The sequence below is a fragment of the Uloborus diversus genome, chromosome 2 (genome assembly GCF_026930045.1).
Source record: "Uloborus diversus isolate 005 chromosome 2, Udiv.v.3.1, whole genome shotgun sequence".
NCBI classification, from domain to species: Eukaryota; Metazoa; Arthropoda; class Arachnida; order Araneae; family Uloboridae; genus Uloborus; species Uloborus diversus.
In genome coordinates this window covers 116,072,279-116,099,639 of record NC_072732.1, presented here as the reverse complement: position 1 = coordinate 116,099,639, position 27,361 = coordinate 116,072,279, and the positions used below count along the sequence as shown (strand labels likewise).

Genomic DNA, 27,361 nt, shown 5'->3' with positions numbered 1-27,361 from the left:
AGAATATGATCAAATTTATTGAAAATTATATTCTAAAATTTATGCACCAATAAATAAAAACTTTACCCCATTTTTCAGCTTCAATGGCAGTGAATTGATTTCCAGTTAGTACTATCTCCATTGCTTTAGATTTTCCGACTGCTTTGGTTAATCTTTGAGTTCCACCAGCACCTAAGCCAAAAAATTCAGTTGAATGAAATATTTTTAGAAAACAAATTATTATACTGTATTTTTCAGAAAAAAATGAAATCAATGCATAAGCAAAAATAACACTAATATATCTTACTGTTGCTCTGAGGCGAAAATATATTTTTTACAAACACTGTTACTGCTTTCAACTATAGGTTAAATGTATGCAAGTGCTATTGATTTTTCAAAGGTTTTGCACACCCTAGTATTGGTTTTTACATATCATGTGAACTATCTAGGATTTCCTGGGATTTATTCTCGGAATAAATATTTCCCTTATCTGGGTTTCCATACCACCCTATTCTGTGGATAACTGGAAGTTTACTGTACTTCCATGCTCAATTTTCAAATTGCCACTTTTTTGTGGTTCTTGAAAACTTAATTTTACATTAGAAATAGATACTATATTTAGTTCAAACAGTTTTTCAAGCAGAATGCTTTAACCACTGCAGTTGGGTTTTGTAATGTAATTTTAGAAAGTTTTACCAGGAATGGTTCCAATTAAAATCTCTGGTTGCCCAAATTTTGCACCTTCTCCTGCATAGATTATGTCACACATCATAGCTAACTCACAGCCACCACCAAGCTATTATTAAAGAAAAAGAAATTATTATGAAATCAACACTTAATTGACTAACTTTTAATGAATGTATAACATTTGTGGAATTGTTTCACTTTACCTTTTATCTGTGTAATCACAAAAATAAACAAATAAATTAAAAAATATATATATATAGCAAAGATATATGTAAGCAAACTTAAATGAAGCAAACAGATATACATATGAGGCAATGAGAAGCAAAGGAATGTAAGTGGACATTTTCAAGTTTTGAGAAAAAGACGTATACAGATTTCATCCTAGGTAGGTTTTCATTGATTTTTTTTTTCTAAATCATGCTGTACAGCAGCACCTACCAGGCTACTAGTACTATCTCTTGCACCAAGACAGAGGAGGGGTTCACCTACCATTTGTACTGGTTAACTCCAAATTTTTAATTTTGCCACTTGTATCCCTTTGCTTCTCACTACCTCATATACATTTGAAGCTAAACTACACAAACTAAATTATTCATTATAAGCATGGTCAAAAGTTTTTCTCATGAGTAAGCAAGAAAAAAACACTATTTTATCACGCCATGTAAACAGCGGCATGATTTTTAAAAGTTTAAAAATATTAACCGCTATCTCATGTATCTCCTGTATATTTCACAACTCACAAGTGCCAATATTTTAGATAAGATATACAGGTCAACTGCAATGCTGAAGTACATGTACAATCCATTTTAATACCATGCTACATGCATGTAACTAAAATATTGCATATAAAATGTAATTGAGACATTCAGTAAAAAAAGTGTAAGCAATACTTGAAATTCTCAGAGGAAGTATCGAGCCATTTTCAGAAGAGTTCATTGGTTCCTGCATTGACGTTGTGACGCGTATATTATAGCTATAGGCTGCCAATTTTAAAAACGTTTAAAACCATTCTAAAAAACTAAAATATTGTGTTAAATCGTCTTTGTACAATAAATTTGTAACCTGTTTTACATCTTTTAAATGCTGAAAGCAGCATTTATAACTATGGTTGGGGAACCTGACAGCGTATGATACAACTAGATTAGTAAGATATCGCCACACGGGAATAGTTCCTCTGTAAATCATTAACAGTACTTTTAGAAACTATTTCCATGCAAAAACAAAATATATTTTGAATTGAGAAACCCAAATCAAAAATATAAAATTCAAACATCAAATTTTGTGTTTTAAAGAACAATTTATGACAAGCTTAATTTTTTTGTCACATTTTCTTCTGACCAGTAAGATTCTATGTTCCCTTGGTGAAAAGCACACCATTTAAATTTTACTGCAACTCTTGTATTCTCTTTGCTGTGAAAAAAAAAACTGCTTGAATAAGAAAACACAATATTTTAAGTTTATTTGTTGGAGAATTTTTTACAATTTGGCAATAAATTCTATTTTAATTCATTTCAACCAGTGGTTGGAAAAACTACATTTCTTTTGTAGCGAAATACAACTACAACTACTTTTTTCAAAATGTAGCAACTACAAACTACTTTCGAAATGTAGTCGCTACTTTGCTACTTTAAAAAAAAAAAAAAACATAAATAAATAACATACACACCATTTGAGGATTGAGTGAAAAAATTTAAAAAATGTTCAGATTATATATTGGCTCATTTGAACATGGAATATTGCAATAAGTTTTTTATTCTTTCTTTCCTTTACTGAAACGATTCGTCAATCCAAATATTTTTTACCATTTGCACGAATATTCCCTGCAAGAAAGGATTAAGAAGTGGAAGGAATTCAACCTTCAAATTTTTAATCCTTTCCTGACAGTAAGTAGCATTTCATTCAATAAGTGTATCTCGGCTACTTGAAATTGAGATAAATCCAGTCATAATTTGATTTAAATTTTACATAGACATACATATACATGAAAGTGATTTAGATGATGAAAAGCATCTTTTAAATAAATAGAAACTTTAATTTTCATTATATGAGTTAATTTTAAAGGAACTTATATTTCGTAAGAATTAATTGCTTTTGAGCTTCAAGCTAGGGTTCCAAACCTGGACACCATCTCATTGACTTTTAATATGTTAATATATCAATACTCGATCAGTGAAAAAGACAAAAAAAGGAAAAATATCCCAAACGGTGCTACTAATTATCCGAAACATGAAACATAACTAAAAATACTTACTTTACTTCAATGTGCAATTTTAAACAACAGTGGACTCTGGCTACAATGCAATTCCACTAACGCGAAATGTCTATATAGCGAGTTTTACTCGAAAAAAGCATTTTGCAGCTGACGCGAATTCCTCACTCGCAACACGAAAATTTTCGGAGCAGAAGCGCAGGCCCTTTATCACCTTGTTTCTTGGGTACTAAATATTAGTTTCGTGAATGGAATTTCCCTTTAGCATCACTGAAAGTCAAAATTTCCCGCACCGTACTTGTCGAAACATCAGATTGTTAATAGGACTTGACCGATGCATCGGCGCCGATGGTTCAACAATTTAGCCATCGGCATCGGCGGCCGATGTTAACTTGCAAGAAACATCGGTCCATCTGTCTTAAAAACATCGGAAAGTCAATGGAATTGGCCGATGTTTTCGAAAAAAAAAAAGACTTTTTGCTGTTTTACTTGTTAATGCAAATTAAATGGAGTTATTGTTTTCATATAAAATTGTTTACTTAAACTTCAGTATGAATTTCTATTTTAGTCATCCCTGAAAGAGTTTCAATACTGCATTCAGGTACCAAATAAGTTAATTATTGCGTTGTTTCTTGAGGCTGGATGTACGTATGTATCTCTCATAAGTCATAACTCAAAAATGGTAAACTGTAAAAGGTTAAAATTTCGCATGTGGGGTGTGCGTACGCTCCAGTTGTGCACTTCCCTTTTTGTTTTCGATCTGGTGTTCTAAAAAGCCTATTTACTCATTTTTTGTAGCTATTAATTACTTATTTCAATAAAAAACTAATATAGCGTCTCAGACTGACGATCATTTGGTGATACACTCGATAACAAAAAAATCGGCGCACCAAGAAGGAGTGATCCGATTGAGACGAAAATTGGTGGATAGGAAGACAATGCACAGAATAGTAAATGATTAAGTTCTTAGAACAATTGAATAATTTATGTCAGAGTTACAGTAACAAGTTCAATAAGGTATTGATCCGCCTCTAGCCTAGATACAAGCTGAAGCACGACGTGGGAAACACCGATAAATCTCCCGGAGGTTGTCCTGCGGTATTTCCGGTTAAATTGCTCCAATTGCCGGACGAGGTTATCAATATTCCATCCCATCATATCCCAGACATGCTCGATGGGACAGAGATCTGACAATCTGGCAGGTCACGGAAGAGTTTGACAAGCTTGCAGACAGTTCATAGCAACATGTGCCGTAAGGTTATCAGGCATTGTCCTGCTGAAAACCAGCCGAGGGTACTGCAAAAGGAACGGCAACGAAACAGGTCTTAGGATGTCGTCGACGTACCACTGTGCAGTAAGTGTACCTCTAATTACGACCAAAGGGTCCAGTTATCAAAAGAAATATCCTCCCAGACCATAATGCCTTGTTGAGGGTCAGTGTGGCGTGCAAAAGTGAAACCAGGATCCCTCCTCTGCCCTGAGTGTCTCCAAACACGTCTTGCGATGATCGTCATGACATAGTTGGAAGTGGGATTCGTCGCTAAAGACTATACTGCCGTGCAAAGCACAGATGTGGTATCTGCAGTAGAGCTCAAAATGAGAAATTGACGATTAAAGTTTTATAACTTGTTTCTTTGACTTATATCTTAATTAAATGCTCAACTTGCGGTAGTTGTTTCGTAAATAACTTATCTAAAAACCATGAGAGTATTTTTGTAAAAATCTTAATTTAAAATTAATAAATGTAGTTACGACAAATTTTCTTTTCAAAACCTTTTCATATACTAAGCTATTTTTACCGTAAGTGACAATTACTGAGCATTTTTAGGGGTATCTGCGCAGATAAGACAAAAATAGCTTAGTAAAACGAGCTCAATGTATTATTAAATAATACTGAAAGCATCTGCTTTCTTTACACTTAACTGTTTCGCTTTATTTTGTTAATACAAATCTAACAGATTCTACCTTCTGAAAGATAACATTTTCAAAACTCTGGACACTATAATCCATAACAATTTTCTGTTTTTTATATTCAAAGAATGTGTTTTTTATAATGTTTTATTTTCTAGATTCATTTTTATCGAGCATGAAGATAATTTTGACAGCAGACGATACTTAAATAAAAATGTTACTGGTCGTAGAATGAAATGCGTTTTTTTTTTTGCATGAAAGAATTAGATATGAATATTTTACATGCATTTCATTTTTAGAATTTGCATTTAGAATAAACATTTAAATAGAAAAAGCTGAATACTTTGTGAAACTTTAACAATTATGCAAAGTTGTATTAGTTTTTATTATCAACCTGTATCCACTATTCAACGGTAAACTAATTTGAGTATTCTGTGTTACAATAAAGTGCTACATTATTAAATATGCTGCTTTACTAAGGTATAAAAGACGTATCTACAAAAAATACTAAAGAAAAAAGTGGTAACTGCGCAGATACCACTTTAAAGGCTTAGTATTTGTCACTTACGTTCAAATTGCTTTAGCAAACTCCGCAAACTGTGCAGTTACGACTTTTCTCTCAAAGCTTTTTTTAATATTTCGCGATCACAAATCGCCAAAAAACTTGAGAATTAGGTAAATTAAATTACTAACGACCACCTGGTGACAATAACTCAATTTTGATAAAATGTGCAGATACCACATCTGTGCTTAGCACGGCAGTATACATCCCCAGTCGGCACCATTCCAACCTAATCGAGCTATGCACCACTGTAATCTGGCTCGACAGTGTGTAGGCGTCAGTGACAGGTGGCGTAACAGTCGGCGCGAGCGTAGATTTCGTTGTCCCAACCGTCTGTAAATGGTCATGATGGACACTGGTGTTTGGGTTGAACGTCTGATGGTTCATAGAGCTGAAGAAAGCGCTGTGAGAGCTGATCGGACAATCCCTCTGTCATCATGATCTGTTGTGACCCTAGGTCGACCGCTAACATCCTGACGCTGAATTCTGCCATTTTCCACCCATCCTTGCCAGCATCTTCGAATCGTCGCATCGCTTCGACTTAAATGACGAGCGATTCTCCGATTTAACCAACTGGCCTCCTTCAATCCAAAGATATGGCCTCGTTTAAACTCTGACAGTTGCTCTTAATAAGCACGAACTATGCGACGAGGCATTTTTAAGTTGTTGAAAGGGAATCTTAATCGCAAACAAACCGAAAGTTTTAACAACTATTAAAGAATTGCTCTTTATATGCATCTGCTGGATGCGCAGTTTCGATGCACTGGAGATCAAACTATCCATTCATTGAACACCAAATTTTAATCATTTGCACATCTGGTCAAAACAATCATTCATACAAAATTTCAAATCAATCGGATGATTGCTTCTTGATGCATCGAGTTTTTTTTTTTTTTTTTTTTGACTGTATATTGTCGAATTGGAGACCAAGGAAACAAATATGAGATGGCAAAACCGATTTTTATGTAATTTTGCTAGATTCCCGTTGAATCGACGGTAATTTTTAGAACACTTACGTGCCCCCCTCCCCCTGCCTGTATTTCTTATATTAAACTCTAGTTGCATTTCCGAGTTGTTTAAAACTAACACCATTCATAAAATTAGAGATTTTTTTTTCAAACGTAATCTATTGTTTAGGAAGAATTCAGAGCATTAATGTAGGAAATTGATTAAAGACGTTTTGAATGGTGACATAATTCGAAAATCAAAGAGACTTTTGAATTTTTTCTTTGGAAGTGCTGAAGTCGACTCAGAAACTCTTCCGAGGCGTTGGTGGTAGTGGTTCTGAACTAAACTAAACAAATGAGGCTGAAGTTGGGAACAAAGTTTAATGTTGTGAGTTACTCCAAAATCAGCAGGTGACCCCCCCCCCCCCTCCGCCCCTCTCTCGTCGTTTCAAACATTTCTTAAATATTTAGCGATTATTTATTTTGCTCAAGAAATGTCATTTTAGGTATTTTTCATTCTTGTTTCATCCTTATTTCGTAATGCGCCATCTTTTTTGCATCATTTATAGTGATCGATTTTTTCTATTGTAAGTAACTATTTTCATGTATTTTTATAAAATCAATGAACGAGTTATTTTCATTTTCATCATATTTTTAATAATATGTTATAGAAAAGTTTCAAGGATTTTCTATTAAGCAATTATTTAAATTTCAGCAAATTATCGTTAAATTGAAAAAATTAATTTGAACTTGTTTGTAGTACTTCATAAAAGATTTTAAGCAATCAAATTGTTCAATATTATGTGTGCAAACCAGGGCTGTGGAGTCGGAGTCGGAGTCGAAGAGTCGGAGTTGGACTGATTTTTAGGTAAAGGAGTCGGAGTCGGAGTTGTTAGAAAACATTCCGACTCCGGGCTTCTTTTTTTCTTTCCCTTTCGCTGACTCTCCTTGCATTTTTTAAAAACTGACTTCCAATTGGTTCGATTACATGTATGAAAAGATACTAATGAGAAAATAACTGCCATTATGGCAATCAGCTAGCTTGAGTGCTTACAGAACTTTCTGTAGCCGTCCCCTAGTTTGCTTGCTTTTTAACTTAACTAATAGCAACTGTCAGCAAACGGTTTTGTTGCCTAACATTTTCAAGTAATCACTTACATCACTTACAAATAAAAATAGAAATATAGTGTTTTGTTCGATCTCAGTTGTAAAATAGTAAAAGAAACGTAACAAATTAGTAAGTTGAGGCCCGTAGCTAATGTTGAAACGTTTAAGGGTGAACAGCAAATTCAAAAAAGTTCTGGCGCAAAAGCACGAATCCAAAAGATCCGACGAAATAATCTAATGGTTTTTTCTTTATTAAGACTGTGTGAGCTTGGTTCTCACTAAAAAGTATGGAACAAAATAAGTGTAAATGATTTCTTGATTACAACACTCAATAATTGCAGTTAATCTTAAAATCTTCATATTAAGGTTAACTCTAAAGCAGCAAATAAAATTTAAATTTAAAATTTTGCGAATGAGAAACATAGGTATAGTAAAAGCTATTCGTACAAATTTGTATACCGCCGCATTTTGTGTAAAATTAGCTCCTGATGTATATGCGCCCTATTTTCGTTGCAATTTTATTGATGAAATATAATTTAAAATACACTGCTCAAAACAATTAGGGGAGCACATGGATTTAACAAAATTACGCAAAGATGCATACTAATAAGTAACATAAAATGTATGTACATATAAACATCCATAATTTTAAGCCTACCAGGAAACGGAAAAAGAAAACTTTATATGCCAATCAGTGTTCATGACGTCAAAAACCAGTAAAAGGAGATAAGAGCAGAAATCGAGATGTTGCAGAAACGTCCGTTTTATTTCCATAACTGTGAAATTCGATTGCACAGTATTTTTTCTTGAGACAAGGTTACTTGAGAATGTCTCAACAGAGTGATTTACCGGAATCCATGACATGACATCTTATAGACAGACTGGGTTCCGCGCAAACATAACGTAGTGTCGCGGACGCTGTTGGAGTCTCCAGAAGTGTTGTTGCAAGGCTTTGGAATCAATTCCAAGAGACAGGAAATGTTAGACGTCGACCAGGGCAAGGTCGGCCACATGCCACTGAAGCAACTGATAACCAGTATATACTGTTAATAGCCCGTCGAAACAGAACAGAGAATGCTACGCAGCTGCAAAGACAGTTACTCTTGGCAACAGGACGAAGGATGTCCAGCCAAACAGTATGTAATCGGCTTCATGAGGGAGGGCTCTATGCACGTAGGCCAATGGTCCTCATTCCGTTGACCCCACGCCACCGTGCTGCCCGAAGATGATGGGATGTTGAACATCGAGATTGGGAGCAACATGATTGGAGCCAAGTGTTGTTTACAGATGAGTCCCAAATCAGCCTAGAGTGTGACATCCGACGCTTTCTGGTATGGAGGGACAGGGGCACTCGAAATAACCTCGCATTCATTCGTAAAAAGTCACAATACAGATGAGTTGGTTGGATGGTATGGGGTGGAATCAGCATAGGCGGACGTACGGACCTGCATATCATTCGGAATGGCACTTTGACTGGTCGAAGGTATGCATACGAGATACTGAGACCTCATGTCATCCCTTACTCTGGAGCCATTGGAGATTCCGTTGTTTTCCAGAATGATATTGCCCGACCGCATAGAGCTCGTCTGGTAGACAACATGCTTGAAGCTGAAACAATACAGCGTATGGAATGACCAGCGTGCTCTCCTGACCTGAATCTAGTCGAGCATGTTTGGGACATGCTCGGACGACGCACTTGGAAATTGCACTTCTTGGGGAGTGGAACAGTATTCCCCAAAGTCAGATAGATAACCTCATCGCATCCATGGCAAACAGGTGTGCAGCAGTCTTAGGTGTTCGAGGAGCCCACACGCCTTATTAAAACTTATGCATCATGTCTAAACAGTGTCTTTTTTCATCATTTACATGTAACCAAATTGTTGCCCTAAATCATCTTTTTACGTTTTTTCCATACTTTCAAAGCATTAAAACTTAATTCCAATTTTTTTACGTCTTTTTTTCTGTATTGCGCATTGATACGCGTGTACTATCCATTGTATGCCAATACATAGCCGTCTCGCCCGGTTTTCTTCACGTTTTTGCTTGCTCCCCTAATTGTTTTGAGCAGTGTATATTCGCGAAAATTTTCAGAATTAAAGTATTTATATTTTTTTATAAACTCTGAAATTAACTTTGGTTACCATCTACCAGATGGGTGTCACCCTAGGCAAACCACCCCCTCTCAAGAACTTGGATTTAGAAAAAAAGGTTTTTGTTTTCCCTTCAAAAATTAAAAGCACACGATTTGATCAATGTCTATTTGTTAAACATTAAAGGGGAGCAAATTACACATAATCCTTTTCAAATTTTTTAAAAGGGATTTTTAAGTCATCTCACTTTTTAACTCGTAACTATTGGAAAATTTGATTTTTAAATTGAATTTCTGACGTTGTATGCGTCTTGGATTTACAATAAAAAACAAAATGCGAAATTTTCATAAAAAGGAATTAATACTTCAATATCTGTTTAGAGGTTTTCCCCCTTTCCCTGAAGGGAGAGAGGGAGTTGAAAAAATACAATTTAAAAAAAATCCGGAGTCGGAGTCGGGCGTTTCAAAATCCAGGAGTCGGAGTCGGCCATTTTCCTTCCGACTCCGCAGCCCTGGTGCAAACATCAAATCAAGTAGTATATATATTCAGTTATTATTAACTTGGAGTAAATATCGAGTTTGTTTATTGTAGCTGCGTTTAAGGAAACTCGCTCTTTTCATGGCTATTTTTTTTTCAGAAAAATTTATGTCACTGTTATAACTTTTATGAAAAATGCAAATTTTTTAATTCATAACTTTTAAATAGGTATAAAAATATTCATATTACGATTTAATATTGTAATTTATCTGTTACCTTTTTTGTTTAATTTCATGACGAAAAATATCTATGTGCAATCTTTCCACTTTAATTGCGTAATTTGTTGACGGTTTCATATTTTTACTCTTAAATTTTTTTGAATGATTAAACAACATAATTTAAAGTTTTTTAACTTTGTATAGTGTACATAATCCATACATTATTACAATATTGCTGAAATCTTAGTTATATGTTCAATTAAAAAAAAAAATCAGTTGGTTATTAAACAGTGTCTTTGTTTTTCTTCCTTTTTTTTTCTTTTCCTATTTTTTGACTGTTGTTCTTTCTCTATCATCATACAACAGTCAAAAAAGAGAAGCATAACTATATCTTATATAGATTGTACGTAGTACGATCCAAAATTTCGGGGACAAGCTGCATAAAACTTTACCCAGAATAGTTCACATTACCGAAGCACATCCACTTTCAAAGGGTCACCTTGAGGGACTATATACTTCTGCTAGTGTTCATTTAACTTTTGGAAACACTCCTGGAAGCCTTTTTCGCAACCTACTATGGTGCAGCTTTATCTTCTCCTGACGGAAGAAAGCGGCGTCCATGCAAATGTTTTTTTTGCTGGGAACAGGAGGTTGTGAAAAATGGCTGCCAGGAGTGCTTCTAAAGCTATTCGAACATTGGCCGAAGTGCATAGTCGTTCAAGGTGATTATTTTGTAGATAGATGTGCTTTGGTAATGTGAACTACTCAAGGTAAGGTTTTATACTGCTTGTCCTCGAACTTTTAGATCATACTACGTACGTATGAGTTTTCAACTTACTATTTCATAACATTTCTGAGTGACGCAAGTTTACGCGTATAAAGACATCACAAGAGAACTTGCGATAATTAACTGAGGAGGTGTTCAAAATGAATATTTTGGTCATCTACATGTTCTTTGGTACATATGCGTGTACAGATGTGCCGAAAAAACTTGTGAAGTTTAAATTGCGTGGTCGTAAAATAGAAATTAGGTCGAAATTTGATTTTTTTTTTGATTAGAAGTCCTTATTCGCAGAAAGGAAGTAAAGTGAAATTATTAAATGATCCTTTATATCCCTGGCAATCTTATCACTTTATTTCCGCTAGAATTTTTTTTTCCATCGGCCAACGGCATCGGCCATCGGCCATTTGGAGGAAAACCATCGGCAATCGGCCATCTTTGAACAATCGGCATCGGCCCGGCGGCCAAAAAATGCCATCGGTCGAACCCTAATTATTAATGTACAAATCGCCGCTGAGCATTTTTTTCTTTGTAAATATGAAGTTGGTGAAACATAATTTCGCATAAGCGAGCTGTTTATCTAAAGTTTGAAAAGCATCCCTCGCGTAAGTTGAGGTTCGACTGCATGTGCAAATGGCATTGATACCGAAAGCTTTTTGCTTAATGGGCAAAGTTTTCATGAAACGGAAAAAATTCGTTTCTTTCTTTCTAAGCCATGCTCTATTCAAGGCGAATATTGGGAAAATGTGAAAGTTTTTATGCCAAACAAACTAATGGCGTCAAACAGATACAACGTATGGCGTCAAAATAATATGTCAGAGGTCAGCTCGTATTTTTCAGTCTTACGAATCTGATAGGTGCGAGTTTTACTTGCGTAAGACTTGCACTAGTCAGATTCGTTTAAAAATGCGTTTTTTTTTTAAACTTTATTCAAAAGTAGTTTCCAGAAATCGCTACAAACTACTTTTTTTTTGTAGCGAACTACTCTACTTTTTTTAAAAAGTAGTGCGCTACACTACAAACTACTAAAAAATGTAGCTACTACAGTAGCGTCCCTACTTGTAGCACGCTACTTCCAACCACTGATTTCAACATATTTTTTTGGCAGATTATTCAACGTTAACTGTTTTATTTAGCTAGGCTATTTTAATCAAGCTTTTCACTTTATTTATGGACATTTCAACGGCTTATTTAAATATTTTAGTGCATTATTTTACATTTTAATAGACAATGAAACATTTTAACAGAACTCTTAGCCTAATTTTAATATCTTGCTTTGTTTGAAAGTTCCTTAAACAGACAAAATAACGAATGGTATTGCCAAATAAGTAATGGTGGGAATGAATAAAATTAAAAAAAAATCGCCATTAAATATATTCTTACTTGCAGCATAAAAACTTCAACTATGAAACTTCGTGAACTTTGAGGTAGTCTCTAACTTCTTGTTTATGTTTGAATGTGTCGATTTAAGCTTAGGGGAAACAAATAAAAGTTTTTGTGTTTCTTGTTGCACGTAAATTCTCCCATAGAAAAATAAATAATAAAAAATAATAATAGTATACAAATAAATAAAAAGTGTAGTAAACACATTATAATTATAAAAAAACATACTCGTACAAAATTAAGATATGTAAGAGAATTTAAAAAAAATATTATTGCGTAAAATAAATTATAAAATTTGAGGACTATGAAACATTTAGTTAAGGATGCTTGTGTAAGATGGTGGATCTTTGATAACAAGAAAAAAATATTTCCGGTTCTTTGCTTTATTCAAGCATAGAAATATTGGTAAAATGAGTAAGGAAAAATTTTCACACTTGTTCATTATGAGCTCAAATGCTAGAATGCTAAGAAGCAAAGTTTCCACAAAAAGATAAAAATGTATTGCTTGAATATTTAAAGCATTATACGTGTCTTATCCAAGAGTGCTTGAAAGGTTAATATCTTAGTAATATAAAATAAATTACAACAACAGTTTCTTGAAATACTATAAGTTACATCCCTTTTGACTAAGGAAAAGAGCTTTATTACCGCTCCCCTAAAAGCACCAGAACCCAACAGAGAAGCGCAATAACAGGGTTCTGCCCCTGGAAGGATCGCCAACACATATTCGGCCGAAGCAAAAACTGCTAGAAACGCCGTGACGACACGGGTTCGTTGAAGGCAGTTAGGAACCAATTTCTTGCGACGAGCCTGAATCGGCAGGGGCAGTTTTAACACAAACTGCGCGGCCGATCCTGTATCGGCTGGGGCAAGGAATGGGTTAAAATACAAATACTGAAGAAATTAGCTTCTGGCACAAAAACATAGCTCTGGTTGTACGTGTAAAAAAGAAAAAAAAAAGAGATTAAAAAGTTGTTCACATTATTGCATTTCAAATAGATTTTAAACATATATTTATTTTTTAATTTCGATTCAGACACTGTGTGACCAGAAAAACACATGGGAATTCTCTTAAAGCACATAAAATATTTTATTCTAAACATTTAGAAAGTGACAATAATTTAAAAAAGAAAACTGACTTTAAAAGTGATAATACTTCATTTGAGTATAGAAACCTAAATTAGATCAAGGGTCGTAGAAACAGGGGCCCCCAAGCTTCCAAATTTTGGAAGGGCAGAAATTTTCAGTTTTTCGAGTGAAACACAAAATTTTGCAGAATAATACAAATTTTTCGAAATGGAACAACAAATTTTTTCAAATGATGATAATTTTGCGAAATTATCAGCCAAAATTTTCCAAATAAGGTAATTTTCGGGAGGTCACAGTGACCTCCCAAAAGCTCCTGCATAGAAAATAGTTACACTGTCGACAGAATAATTCACTGAATTAAAATAAACACCAAAACCATTTTAATAAATTATTTGCATGGAAAAACGAAATTACCGCATATCCATTCACGGCAGCGATAATTGGCTTAGTAGTTTTAGAGACACGATCCCAGGCACTAAGGAAACTTCCACTGAAACATTCAGAAAATGTTTTGTTTTGCATTTCTTTAATATCAGCTCCAGCTAAAAATAGATAAACAAAAAACTTAAATGAATACTTATAATTTAATCACGACATACAATTTTACTTAAAACACCATGATAAAAAATTTCACCAATTACGTACAGTCGAACCTCTTTAAACCGCCCCCCGACAAACCACCACCTTCTTAGTTTGCCAAGGAAGGTGGTGAAAAAAACGTTCTGTATAGGAAGGCAAAAGTCCCTCCTTAAACCACCATCCCGTTGTATGATAACGATTTTCGAGGTAAACTGCATACTTGGTATGATAACATTACTGCTTAAACCGTCATCACCATCTTAAAAGACCATGCCAAACAATTCAAATTTGGAGATAACCCATTAAGGAGAGTGAATGTACATGACGAAGCACAAAAGGAAAATTATGCAATGTCACACACACCTGCCATTAAGACCCATACAAATACACCTAGATTAGCCACTCCACTAGAGGTACACCAGGTAAAAGACTTCAGCTTTCTTATCTCTTTTTCTGTTTATTCCCCCTCCTGTAGCACTTAGTCCCCAAGGAGGATTGTTTTCAACCAGGGCCGGATTTAAGGGAGGGCAGGTGGGGCTACTGCCCCACGGCCCCCACAATAAAATTTTTACAATATATCCTAACTTTCCCGGGTTGAAAATATCGGATATATACATATATATAAAAATATTCGGATATATATCAAAGTAACGGATATTTTCGAAAATATGATTATCTTTTCAAACCCTGATTAGGGGCCTCCACTCCTTTGTTGCACCAGCCCGGTAGCAGAAACTGCGAGACGCGAGACGTGTGTCGCAGATTTTTCAGCGGCCTGCAGACAATTTTAACAAAAGAACAAAGAGAAAAAAAGAATAAATAAATAAAATTTAAAAAAAAAAGAAAAAAATACAACTTGGCAAAGATCGTTTAGAAATCATTTTTAGACCAGAAAGTCGATCAATGCTTTCAGCGTATCAGGTAGAAACATAGTCGCCATATTTGGTCATTCACAAGATCGAAGTAGATAAGATGCTTAAGTGCCTAAGTTTTCAAAAACGAAGCAGAATTGGATGTTTTATTTAACAGAAAACTAATAAAAATAACTTAAAATGTGCATGTGCAGCAAATTGTTTTATTTTTTATTTTTTAAAGTAATTTTCTTGAGAAATGAAAAGTTTTAGATTTAAAATTTCACCTTATCCTTATTGCTTTGGACGTAAAAGCGTAAAAAACTTTTCAACTAAAGTGTAATCTCATGAAGATTCTTATTTTTAAATTATTTTTTGCGCCAAATTCAAAAATGTATATCTTAATTTTCGGCGTAGTCGCCATGTTTGGTCATTCCTAAGATGTTGGTACGCAAGACTTGGTAAGTGCCTACGTTTTCATAAACATAATTGAATGTTTATTGCAATGCAAACTAATGAAAATTATGTAAAATGTGCCTTTTTTTGGATAATTCTTGATTACTGTCTTAAAAAATGCAAAATTTTATCTTCAGAATGTTATCTTATCTTCATTGCTTTAGAGGCTAATGTGCTAAAAACTGACTATTTCATCTAAGTTGTAGTTTTTTAGGGAGTTTGAATTTTTTTTCTACTTTTATGTTACAAATTCAAAAATCTATTTAGAATCATGCATTTTTCGCGTTGACGCCATGTTTGGTCATTTGCAAGATGGAAATAGACGAGACTATTACTTCCCTAAGTTTCCAAAAACAGAATTTGATGTTTACCTCAATAAAAACTATTGAAGATTATATATGATGTACAATAAATCATGTTTCTTTTTAAATGATTTTCATAAAAAATGTGAATTATTACCTGCACAATTATATTTGCATTGGAAGCTTTGCTACAAACTGAAACATTCATCTAAAATGCAGTTTCCTGCCAACTTCTCATTTACTAATTTATTTATTGATTCATTTTGTGAAAAAAAATTCGAAAACCTATTTTAACTTACATTTTCCACATTTAAATAAATAGGTATTGAATAATTGCTTTTCATAGTGTGCAGAGTTCTATTTATTTTTATGAAAGTAGTAAAAACTGTCCCCCCCCCCCCCTCTTTTTTATACTTTAAAACGCGGCGACGGTGGGGGCCACCAAGTTTTTTAGGTCTAGGGGCCACTGGCCAGTTGGAAAATTTCTGAGTCTTGACCTTTACTTGTGTATTTTATGAAAACTTAAAATGATTAAAACTGATAATAATGCTGCAGATTATTTTCAACTGCCCAAAATAGTGTCGCAGACTGGCTAGAAAGTTTCTGCTACTGGGTGCATCAGGGCCTCCACACTTCCAAATCCAGCCCTGTTTTCAACATCTTCACCACTTTTTCACTTGACTTGAACTTATCGGCCCTTCCACACCTTTCAACGTTTTCATTTTGACATTTCACTACTCAGTTTTGAAAGCATTCATCCTTTACCCCTTTTCTGTTCTGGTTGGGGGGGGGGGAGGGAGGCTTAATCTGTAACTGACATCGTATGCAGACTTCAGCAAACGGCAGTTCATAGTAAAATTCTGTTACATTGTCTTTTTTCGCTTCGTTCTGCAAAAATTTTGACAGCAATCTTAAACCTGCATGATGAAAATTCTATTTTGGGCATTTCAGAATAAAATAAATTTGCAAGCCATCAATTTATATCTAATAATTTTTCAACTTCTGTCAGAAAAAAGTAGCCATTGGTGACACACTGGAGGAAAACAAATTGCTGGTTTTTTTTTCTTTCAAAGTTCATTTGGAACAGAATATACATACTTTCAAATTTCTTTTCAATGCAGGACTCTCTCTTGTAGTTTTGTCATGTCTGTAAAATTGAAGATTGAAAAAAAAATTGTCTCAATTTTTAACATTCTCCCTCTAATTTCAACAAAGGGGCAATTCCATGGTGTCGGATATAAAAAATGAAGAAAAATTTCTCAGTTTTAATTTCATTTACCAAGTACAAACTGTACCAAAATGATGAAATTTAGTTACAAGACACTTACTACATCCCACTGAATAAAAAATCATGTTAGTTTTTCAAAATAGATCCCTAAAGTATAAATTTAAAAAATTTAAAGAGTTGGTGTCGGACGTAAACATACAAAACGTAAAATTAACGATTCACTTAAAAGTTATTAAAAGTCTGTGAATTAGCTAACATTTCAATTTTAAAAACAGCATAATTCTAAAGTATACTTATGACTGAAGCATATTTCAGTTTTCAAATGATATTATAAGAAATAAAATTATTTTAAAAATATTTTTAGCTTGGTGTAAAGATGTAAATTTTCGGTGTAGGACATCAATTGTTCATATTGGACGTAAACTAATGCTCTTTAACGTAAATACATAACAATGATTACAGTTTAAATTATAGGTTACATATACTGAAACAAAATTTACCAAGTAAATTCAAAAGTAGGGTTGATTAGGGGAAGTGGGACACTGGGGTAAGTGGGGCACTCCCAAAAACTGAAATAGCCATATGGTTTTTTTTATGTTTTTTTGCATTGATCATGTCATCAGTGATTAGGTTTGCATATGTTTGGGTTACGTGGTATTTTTGTTCTAGGTCAGAGAAATCTGAAAAATATTTTTTGGAGAGTTTAAGCAGCATTTTTCAAAGAAGTGTTTCCCAGTTTTTTATGATCATTAAACATTCAAGTACAGATTTACTTGAAGTGCATATTGCAATCAGAATTTTTGAGTAAAATATTATTAAAAACTGTTTTAAAGGAGGGGCCCCACTTACCCCACAAAATTTTGCTACAAGAGGTCCCCACACTATGGGATAAGTGGTTCCCCCCCCCCCCCCATAACAGTGATGATCTGAAAATCAAAAGCAACTCTGATAAAATTTTGTATTAGTGAAATGCAAGACAACTATGATGACTTAGTAGGAATTGATGGTTCAGCTACAAAAAGCTGGTGATTAGTTATTTGTGAAACTTACCTGATAGAAAACCATCAAGATTGATATGGGTTGAATGTGGATAATGGTTCTTCCTTAGCCAACTTTACATAGATGCAGTCATTTAGTGTTTCCAATTTCTTTTTCCACTTATAGTTTTAGCAAATTTGCCAAAATTGATCTTAATCAACTGTATTACATTCATTCAACACACCTTTTCTCAAAAGGTGTCTTACTTACCACTATCAACCCTAAATGTACATACAATAAATTCACTAAGTTGTTTCTTATGCATGTTTCACTATAAAATTAAAGGCAAAAAAAGGGAGAAACACAGTTGAAAACATATGTTGTTTAGAGGAATGTAAGAGTGTCGGACATAAATGGTGTCAAACGCAAAAAATTTTTTACGTCAGACACCTCAACTTTTAGTAAAAAATATTCACTTGTTACAAAATGAAAATAGGTTACATCAGTGAGATTGAAAATTTTACTTTGTACCAAAAGTACATGTATGTAGCTTTAAAATTATTGGCTCAACATAATTAACTGCGCATTTTGGTGTCGGACATAAAACACTTAATGTACCCCAGAGGAATTCGTTAACAAATCAAAATGAATTACATTTTGACATATTTTTGCAACATCACCAGCAACACATTGTATTTTTAAATGATTATTCATCTCAATTTATAATATTAGTATGTATTTTTTTGGAAAAAACAGAATTTCTTTGCGAGTCACCAAAAATGGTTTGAAAATACTCAAGATGTTGACCTTAGTTTAACCGCCTGTAACTTATTTAAAACTGAAGTGATCAAATGATAGTGACAGGCATTTCAAAATAAGCAACTCTTTACTTTTAAAAGGACACCTCCCTTGTTTAGAAATTTTAATTTTGAAAATTTGATCATCTGGTTGACCTTATCATGGAATTGCTCAAAGGATGATTTTGTCATCCACATCTTTTCTTCTAATGAGATTCCTAACTTGGGCTAATTGACTTTTTTCAATTTTTGGTACAGATGTGATTTACCCCCCCCCCCCCCTTCCCCCATACGGCGACATCCAATTTTTTACACAAAATTGAAATATTTTTCTCGCCAATGAGGCGATAACTTTTTAAGCATGGCATCCCTGGGTAAACTAACCTGTGTTTGGCAACCCAAAGGCAATCTTAGATCTGTTCAAACTTGTTTAGTTGTTAGTGGTCTATGCCAGTGGTTGGAAGTAGCGCGCTACAAGTAGCGACGCTACTGTAGTAGCTACATTTTTTTAGTAGTTTGTAGTGTAGCGCACTACTTTTAAAAAAAAGTAGAGTAGCGAGTAGTTCGCTACAAAAAAAAGTAGTTTATAGCGATTTCTAAAAACTACTTTTAAGTAAAGTTTCAAAAAAAAAAGAATGAACGAGGTTTCAAACAATCTGACTGGTGCAAGTCTTACGCGAGTTAAACTTGCATCAATCAGATTCATAAGACTCTGAAAAATACGAGCTGACATCAGACATATTTTGACGCCATATGTTCTATCTGTTAGACGCCTTTAGTTTGTTTGGCATCGAAATTTTCACATTTCCCTAATATTTTCTTTCAGCAGAGCATGTGGCTCAGAAAGAAAAGAATAAGCGATAACTGTCAAGTAGTACTCCATTTGTATTTTCTGTCAGCACAGCAGAGAATGTCCCGTGGATGAATATTTTAGATGTCAATGAGATTATTGCTCCAAAATATCCTCCTAATTTGGAAGTTACTGTAAATGTTATAGAAGAGGATGACACTGAACTACCCTCTCTCTGGCCGGCTAACAATAAATATTACATAGAAATGTATAATTACGGAAATGTTTCCGTTTTGTGCAAAATTTGCCTGTTAAGCAAAAGGTATGAATGTCTTCCACATTTACAGTCAAATCTCATCTTACGCTAGGGATGTGACTCCCCACTTAGGTTGACATTTCGCGTTGAGGAAAAGAGTATCTATACGATTTTTTTAATAAACATACCAATTATTTTAGACATTTGTAAACACCCCTCAAACTATTTTAACTCATTTCGTAACTTCATTTTTCCAAATATAAAAGTAGAGAACTGAAATAGTTAATTTACAAATCGTCACTCCGCATCTTTTTCATTCTTAAAATAAAGTTGATTAAACATTATTTCACATAAGCGGGCTGTTTTTCTCTCGTTTTAAAAGGAATAATAGAAAGTTTCTGACAACTAAAAACTTAAAAATTTTCGATATTCTTGAACAATTGAAAAGTGCGTCGAATATAATTACTGTGTCTACTCTACAGTACTATTGTAGTACTGCATTTTATTATTGCTACATACTATACGTACTTTACTGTTTCATTTTATGCCATTCTCTCCGATTGATTTTGTGCACCCTAGCCGTATTTTTATTCAATAACACAGTTTTTTTTTTAATGTGCAAGTGTCGACTAGCGCGAAATGGCTGAATAGCGAGCTTTTTTTCGAGTAACGAATTTTGGAGCTAACGCGAATTCGTAATGCAAAACGGAAAGCTCATTCACGAAACCAGTATTTAGTACCCAATAAAGAAGATGATACTTAAGCCTTACGATTCCCTTCCGAAAATTTTCGTGTTACGGGGTGAGGAATTCGCGTTAGCTCCAAAATTCGTTACTCGAAAAAAGCTCGCTATTCAGCCATTTTGCGCTAGTCGGCACTTGCACATTAAAAAAAAAAGCTGTGTTATTGAATGTAAATACGGCTGGGGTGTACAAAATCAATAGGAGAGAATGGCATAAAATGAAACAGTACAGTACGTATAGTATGTAGCAATAATAAAATGCAGCACTACAATAGTACTGTAGAGTAGACACAGTAATTATATTTGACGCACTTTTCAGTTGTTCAAGAATATCAAAAATTTTAAAATTTCTTTAGCTGTCAGAAACTTTCTATTATTCCTATTAAAACGAGAGAAAAGCAGCCCGCTTATGTGAAATAATGTTCTGTCAACTTCAGATTAAGAGTGAAAAAGATGCGGAATGACGATTTCTAAATTAACAAAGCGATATTTTGACTAATGGGGTACTTTTGCTTTCAGTGATGCTAAAAGGAAAGCTCATTCACGAAACTAATATTTAGTACCCAATAAAAAAGGTGATACCTAAGCTTTGCGATTCCCTTCCGAAAATTTTCGGGTTACCTGGTGAGGAATTCGCGTTAGGTCTAAAAATTGTTACTTGGAAAAAGCCTCTATTCAGCCATGTCGCGCTAGTCGACACTTGCACATTGAAGTAAAATAAGCATTCTTAGTTATGTTTCATATTGTGGATATTTATTAATATTTGATTATAAATACTGGTACCATTTGGGATATTTTTAGATTTTTTTTATTTTTTTACTGATTGAGTATTGATATATCAACAAAATAAAAGTCAATTATTAAATATTGTAAGTTTTCAAGGTCATTCGGTAAAATTGAAAAAAACTCTTATTTCATTTTATCAGTAATGTAAGAAAGGAGCTGGTGTTCAGGTCCGGATCCCTAGCTTGAAACTGAAAACCAATTAACTAGTTTTTACAAAAAATATAAGTGCCTGTAAAATTAACTCCTATAATGAAAATTAAAGTTTTTCTCTTTTGTTTAAAGATGTTTTTAATCATCTAAATCAATTTTATGTACATATATGTATGTCTATATACAAGTTTAATCAAATTATGACTACATTTATTAAACTTTCAAGTAGCCTAGTTGCACTTCTTGAAGAAATATTCACTGTCAGGAAAGGATTAAAAACTTGAAAGTTGAAGTCCTTCAACTTTTTAAATCCTTTCTTGCATCGAATATTCGTAAAAATCGTAAAAAAATTGTTTGGAATGACCAATTTGCTCGGTAAAGGAATGAAACAATAAATATATAATTACTAGCTGCGTGCCCGGCGTTGCCCAGCTACTTAAAAATGAAAGAGATGTCCAATTGATGTTTTTGTATTACTCTGACATCAGTTTCTAAAGCGCTAAGGAGTAAATAAATATGCGTAATGCAAGGTTTGCAAAACACCAGTAGAGCATATTTTTGGCAAAAATCTCTTTAACATTAATCATAGTTATCAATGATACAAGTTATGAGTATTTTCAATTAGCACAAAAGATGAAAATATATGCATTATCAACTATTATCTGTGCTCACGTTAAAATGAATTACATCTGATAGACTATATCTGAATTATTTATGTACAATTTCAATAAGCTTTTTACATAGAATGACACATACTTTTTGGTTGATTACGTGAAACTAAAGCACCAAGACTAAATAACTACTAATAAGCATTAATTTAATACCAAGTCATCAGATTCCAATTTAGCTTCAGTTAAAATCCTTAAAAACAATCTTTTTTGTTCAACTCTGTTTCACATAGAAATCCAAACAATCTTAATTTAACATGTTCTTTTAACGATATAAACTGTATTTTAAAAATAGAAACAGGAAAGAAAAAGAGACTTGTTACAATTCGAAAACTCATCCATGTGACGGGAAAAAATCCAACAAAATAAACATAATTAGTCACACATCCTAAGTGTACCAAAATATGAGGCCGATGAATTATTAACTTACACTACAATCAATAAACATAGCTAAAGAAACAACTTTCATATGCTGAAAAGAGTTAAGAACGTTGAATGTAAAAAATAAAAAAAGAACAGACGATAAAATAAAGGCTATGTCCGAATAGGGTAACCAATTTTAAACTAATTTAAAATCAAATTTTAGATGGAAACGTTTTTTTTTAGATTTGGACAACAGCCAAAAAATCTTTTAAAACAATTATTAGAATTTTACTTGTTCACGCATATGCAAAATGGCAACAGGAAAGAAATAAAAATTCCTGAATAACGTTATGTTAATTAACGTTTTGATTAATATCTTTGCTAATTAAAGTCACACAATTACGGGATTAGTCCTATTGTTTTCTTTGGAAAATTTCGAATTGATCGGTATCTCGTTTGACTCTCGATTCACAGCGGTTCTCGAGAAGATCGATCTTCAGACAGACAGACAGACAGACGGACGCAAACAGATTTTAATATATAGTAGACTAGCCTGCGTGCCCGGCGTTGCACGGGCTCTTAAAAAATGAAAGAGCTGTTCAATTGATGTTTTTGTATTATTCTGACATCAGTTTCTAAAGCGCTAAGGAGTAAATAATTACGCGTAATGCAAGGTTTGCAAAACACCAGTAGAGCATATTTTTGGCAAAAACCCCTTTAACGTTAATCATATTTATCAATAATACAAGTTATGAGTATTTTCAATTAGCACAAAAGATGAAAATATATGCATTCTCAACTATAATATGTGCTCACTTTAAACTGAATTAAATCTGATAGAATATATCTGAAATATTTATGTACAATTACAATCAGCTTTTTACATAAAATGACACACACTTTTTTGTTGATTACGTGAAACTAAAGCACCAAGACTTATTAAATACCAATAAGCATTAATTTAATATCAAGCCATCAGATTCCAATTAAGCTTTAGTTAAAATCCTTAAAAACAATCTTTTTTGTTCAACTCTGTTTCACTTAAAGAAATCAAAACAATCTTAATTTAACGTGTTCTTTTAACGATACAAACTTTATTGCAAAAATCGAAACAGGAAGGAAAAAGAGATTTATTACAATTCGAAAACTCACCCATGTGACGGAAAAAAGTCCAACAAAATAAACATAATTAGTCGCACACCCTAAATGTACCCAAATATGAGGCCGGTGAATGATAAACTTACACTTCAATCAATAAACATTACTAAAGAAACATTTTTCTTATGCTGAAAAGAGTTAAGAAGGTTGAATGTGAAATAATAAGAAAAGACAGACGATAAATGTCCGAATAGAGCAACCAATTTTAAACTAATTAAAAATGAAATTCTAGATGGAAACGTTGTTTTAAGATTTGGACAGCAGCCAAAAAAATCTCTTTTGACACAATTATTAGAATTTTATTTGCTCACCCATATGCAAAATGGCAACAGGAAAGAAATAAAAATTCCTGAAAAGCGTTATATTAATTAACGTTTTAATTAATATCTCCGCTAATTAAAGTTGTACAATTATGAAATTGGTCCTATTGTTTTCTTTGGAAAATTTCGAATTGATCGGTATCTTGTTTGACTCCTGATTTGCAGTGGTTCTCGAGAAGATCGATCTTCAGACAGACAGACAGACGGACGCGAACAGATTTTAATATTATAGTGGATTAGTAAATATTTCATTTTCAAATGAGTCAATTTATTAATCTAAACCAGTTTAATTTTTTCATTCAATCCTCAAACAGTGTGTATATGTATGCTTTTTATTTCATTTATTTTTTAAAAAGTAGCGAAGTAGCTACTACTTCTTAAAAGTAGTTTGTAGTTGCTACATTTTGAAAAAAATAGTTGTAGTTGTAGTTAACTACATTTGTAATGAAGTACTTGTATTTGTAGTTTGCTACAAAAAAAAAGTAGTTTTTCCAACCACTGGTCTACGTTATATAGATTCCTGTTTTTTCGTGCAAGATACCTTATAGGAAAGGATTATTTTGTGTTGGTTTAGATTCAGTAGTTGTGTTTTGATGAATAAATATTAGAAAATACCAGTTTCTTTAAACTTGACCATTAATTAAGAGTAAAATCCAACTTGAGGTGTTTCTCGGTAAGGCGCATTGTTTCATAGGTTGTGTTTCAGACTGAGTGTGAGGATTTATACAACAAAAACTTCAGTTTTTATTTTAGAATTAAAAAAAAAACTCTCATTTCCGAAATTCTTTATGTTTTTACAAAATATTGAGGGATTCTTGTTGTTTTTAACTTTATATTTACTGCATGTAAATTTATTTTACAAAAAAAGTAGTTATTTTATTCTAAAAGTTAATTCTTATCGATGCCATGAACTATTCAAGCCTATTCTGTAAACCCGTGTCCTTTAGATACTGAATTTCTTTGAAATACGTTGGCTCTGCGACTTTATAAAAATATGAAGGTGTTATTTTATATAAAATATAGTAGATATTTTCAGTAGGTATTTTGAAAGCATTTTTGAATAGCAAATTGATGTATGGTATTTTTGTATTGTTTATTTTTGGGATGTTTTGTCGAGACAATTTTACTTTTCATGCATCAAAATTTGAATAAATAAGCGTTTCTTTTGGCTAAATAGTTATATTTTGGGGATGTTTTCTGCTTTAAACATCACATATTGAATTGCTTTGCTCTTTTTTAGTAGAGTATGAGAATTGTTTTTGTTCAACGAAATGCATGTTGGAAAATAGCTTTTATTTCTATTGGTACATATTTCTTTGGTGAGCTGTGATAGTAATTTTGTTAATTTAAGCATTTTAAATACCTACTAGTAATTTTTCTTTGTGTACCAAAACTTTCTACTTTCTGGTATTTTTGAAGCAAATATTCGCGATGTTTTTTGCTGTGGTTTTATGTTGTTTTTATATATATTTGTCTTATGAAGTGCTTTGATCATTTTTTTTATCTGAATTTTTCCTGTTGGCGCTAAAAAAGCATCGCTAAGAACGATGTATGACATATGTCGTCATACATCGTTTTCTTGGCAACGCTTTCTTAGCGCCAACAAGAAAAAGTCGCCAAGGGTGGGGTATATGACATTAGTTCCCAATTTTTTTTCTTCATTCTTTTTTTCTTTTCACCTTTAGAATTAATAATAAAAAAAAAAAAAACAAATAAAAATCACAAGCTGGGGGGAGTGACCTACAACTAGTTCCCAGTGATAATTTTTCTTTTCCATTAAATATATCAGAAAAGTATGAGAAATATATTTGTTTCCAATACATGGGCTCTATCAAGTAATCAGTGAATATGATAGGCATTTCTAACATATGATTGTTCAATGCAGACAGATATTTACAAAAAAAAAAGAAGCATTTTCCAAGATTCTTTTCATCACTAGCTAAAAAAAAAAAAAAAAAAGGTTTGGAAAAGGTTGTTTAAGTATTACCTGCAAATGCTTTTTCACTTCCAGTTAAAACAATAGCTCCAATACTTTTATCAGCTTCTAAACTGTCTAAAGCATTAGAAATGTCATTCATCAAACCATCACAAAGAGCATTCAGGGCTTTTTTCCTGTTCAAAGTTATCAGTCCAATGTTCTCTTTCTCACCCTTTTTCTCAACTTTAATAAATTCATAATTTGCAGCTGAAAGAAAAATACATTTCAAACAATATTTAATAGAAATGAGACCATTCCCATACTTTCAGTTTTTTAAAGCTTTTCATAAGCACACTTCAAAAATCTTATTTGTAGTGGCAACATACAACTACAATTCAAATAAGAACAGAAATATTAATTGATCAATTAAAATGAATTAAGTATTTAAAAAGTAAAAACCAACATGCTTTAAATACACCTGTCTATGGCACAACAATATTTGTAAAAAACTTTATAAAATTTAGATGGAAAAAGCTTTAAAACTGAACTGAACTAAGTGAAAATATTTAAAAAATATAAATGATTTATAAAGCAAAATGGATACAATTGACAATTTTGTTGCAAGTTACCAAGTATTACTAAAAAGAAAAACGAGACTGAGACCCAAGAGTTCAAGACGGATTTCAAACAGACTAGGAACATTGTAGATAGTGCATAGGTATGAGAAGAACATGTCAAACAATCATAATTATTAGGTCTATAATCTAAAGTATTTAACGAATTAGACTGGCATCTGTTCAAGAATTTTTAACTTTTTTTTTGTTGTAAAAGGAATTCTAAATAATACTAGAAAAGAACTTGGTTACAGTGCACTAGGCAAAAAATAAGTTTTATTTCACCAAGAGAACCTATAGGGCACAAAAGAAAAGAAAAAACTATTGACTAAACAATGGGGAAGTTTCAAAAGATGTAAAAAGATAAATCATTTTTTAAGTAGACCCGCATAACCATTTAAAAGATCTTCAAGCGGTATTTCAGAATGAAAATATATTTGTAAAGAATAAAGAGATAACCTGTTGATAGGCTCCTTGAAAAAGGAGTAGATAGTTTCTGAACTCTAAATGCAGGTTGAATGATTTGTTTACTTATGGATGAACATAATTTAACAAAAGCCATGTTTCAACAGTAATGAATTTTATGCAGTGTGATGAATTGAATCACTGTCCAAAAGCAAAAGCTTCTAATTTTAACAACTTAGACAAAATAACATTGATTAAATCACTTTATCTATAAAAAGCGTTCAGCCCGACAACTTGCAGATACGAACGAACAGACGATGTTTTCTTCGCGAATACGAGCACAGTTAAAAAGAACTATTGAGAAAGCAAGTTTTAAGGAGAATGAAAAACCCGCTGAAATGATTCTCACATTGATCAAAAGAAAATCATGTGATTGAGTTAGTGCTTGCTTATTTGTAGCACATTTTATCTAAAATCCTAATGTAGGGACTCTAAGGGTGCATTCGGAAATAAGGATCGGTCGCTTCGGTGCCACCGCAAGCGTTCGGAAACGCCTGCGG

The 27,361-nt window shown here is 33.1% G+C and overlaps 1 protein-coding gene across 1 annotated transcript in view; it reads right to left on the bottom strand.

The window, feature by feature from the left end:
* LOC129216003 (enoyl-CoA hydratase, mitochondrial-like) overlaps positions 1 to 27,120 on the bottom strand; it is a 41,772-nt gene extending 14,652 nt beyond the window's left edge. The window contains exons 1-5 of the mRNA XM_054850139.1: positions 26,856 to 27,120; positions 25,852 to 26,049; positions 13,855 to 13,982; positions 676 to 775; positions 67 to 171 (exon numbers count right to left, since the gene is read on the bottom strand). Of these exons, the coding sequence (XP_054706114.1) occupies positions 67 to 171; positions 676 to 775; positions 13,855 to 13,982; positions 25,852 to 26,049; positions 26,856 to 26,958 (634 nt within the window). The 5' untranslated portion in view covers positions 26,959 to 27,120. The remainder of the gene's footprint in view (positions 1 to 66; positions 172 to 675; positions 776 to 13,854; positions 13,983 to 25,851; positions 26,050 to 26,855) is intronic.
* Positions 27,121 to 27,361: the final 241 nt, after the last annotated feature.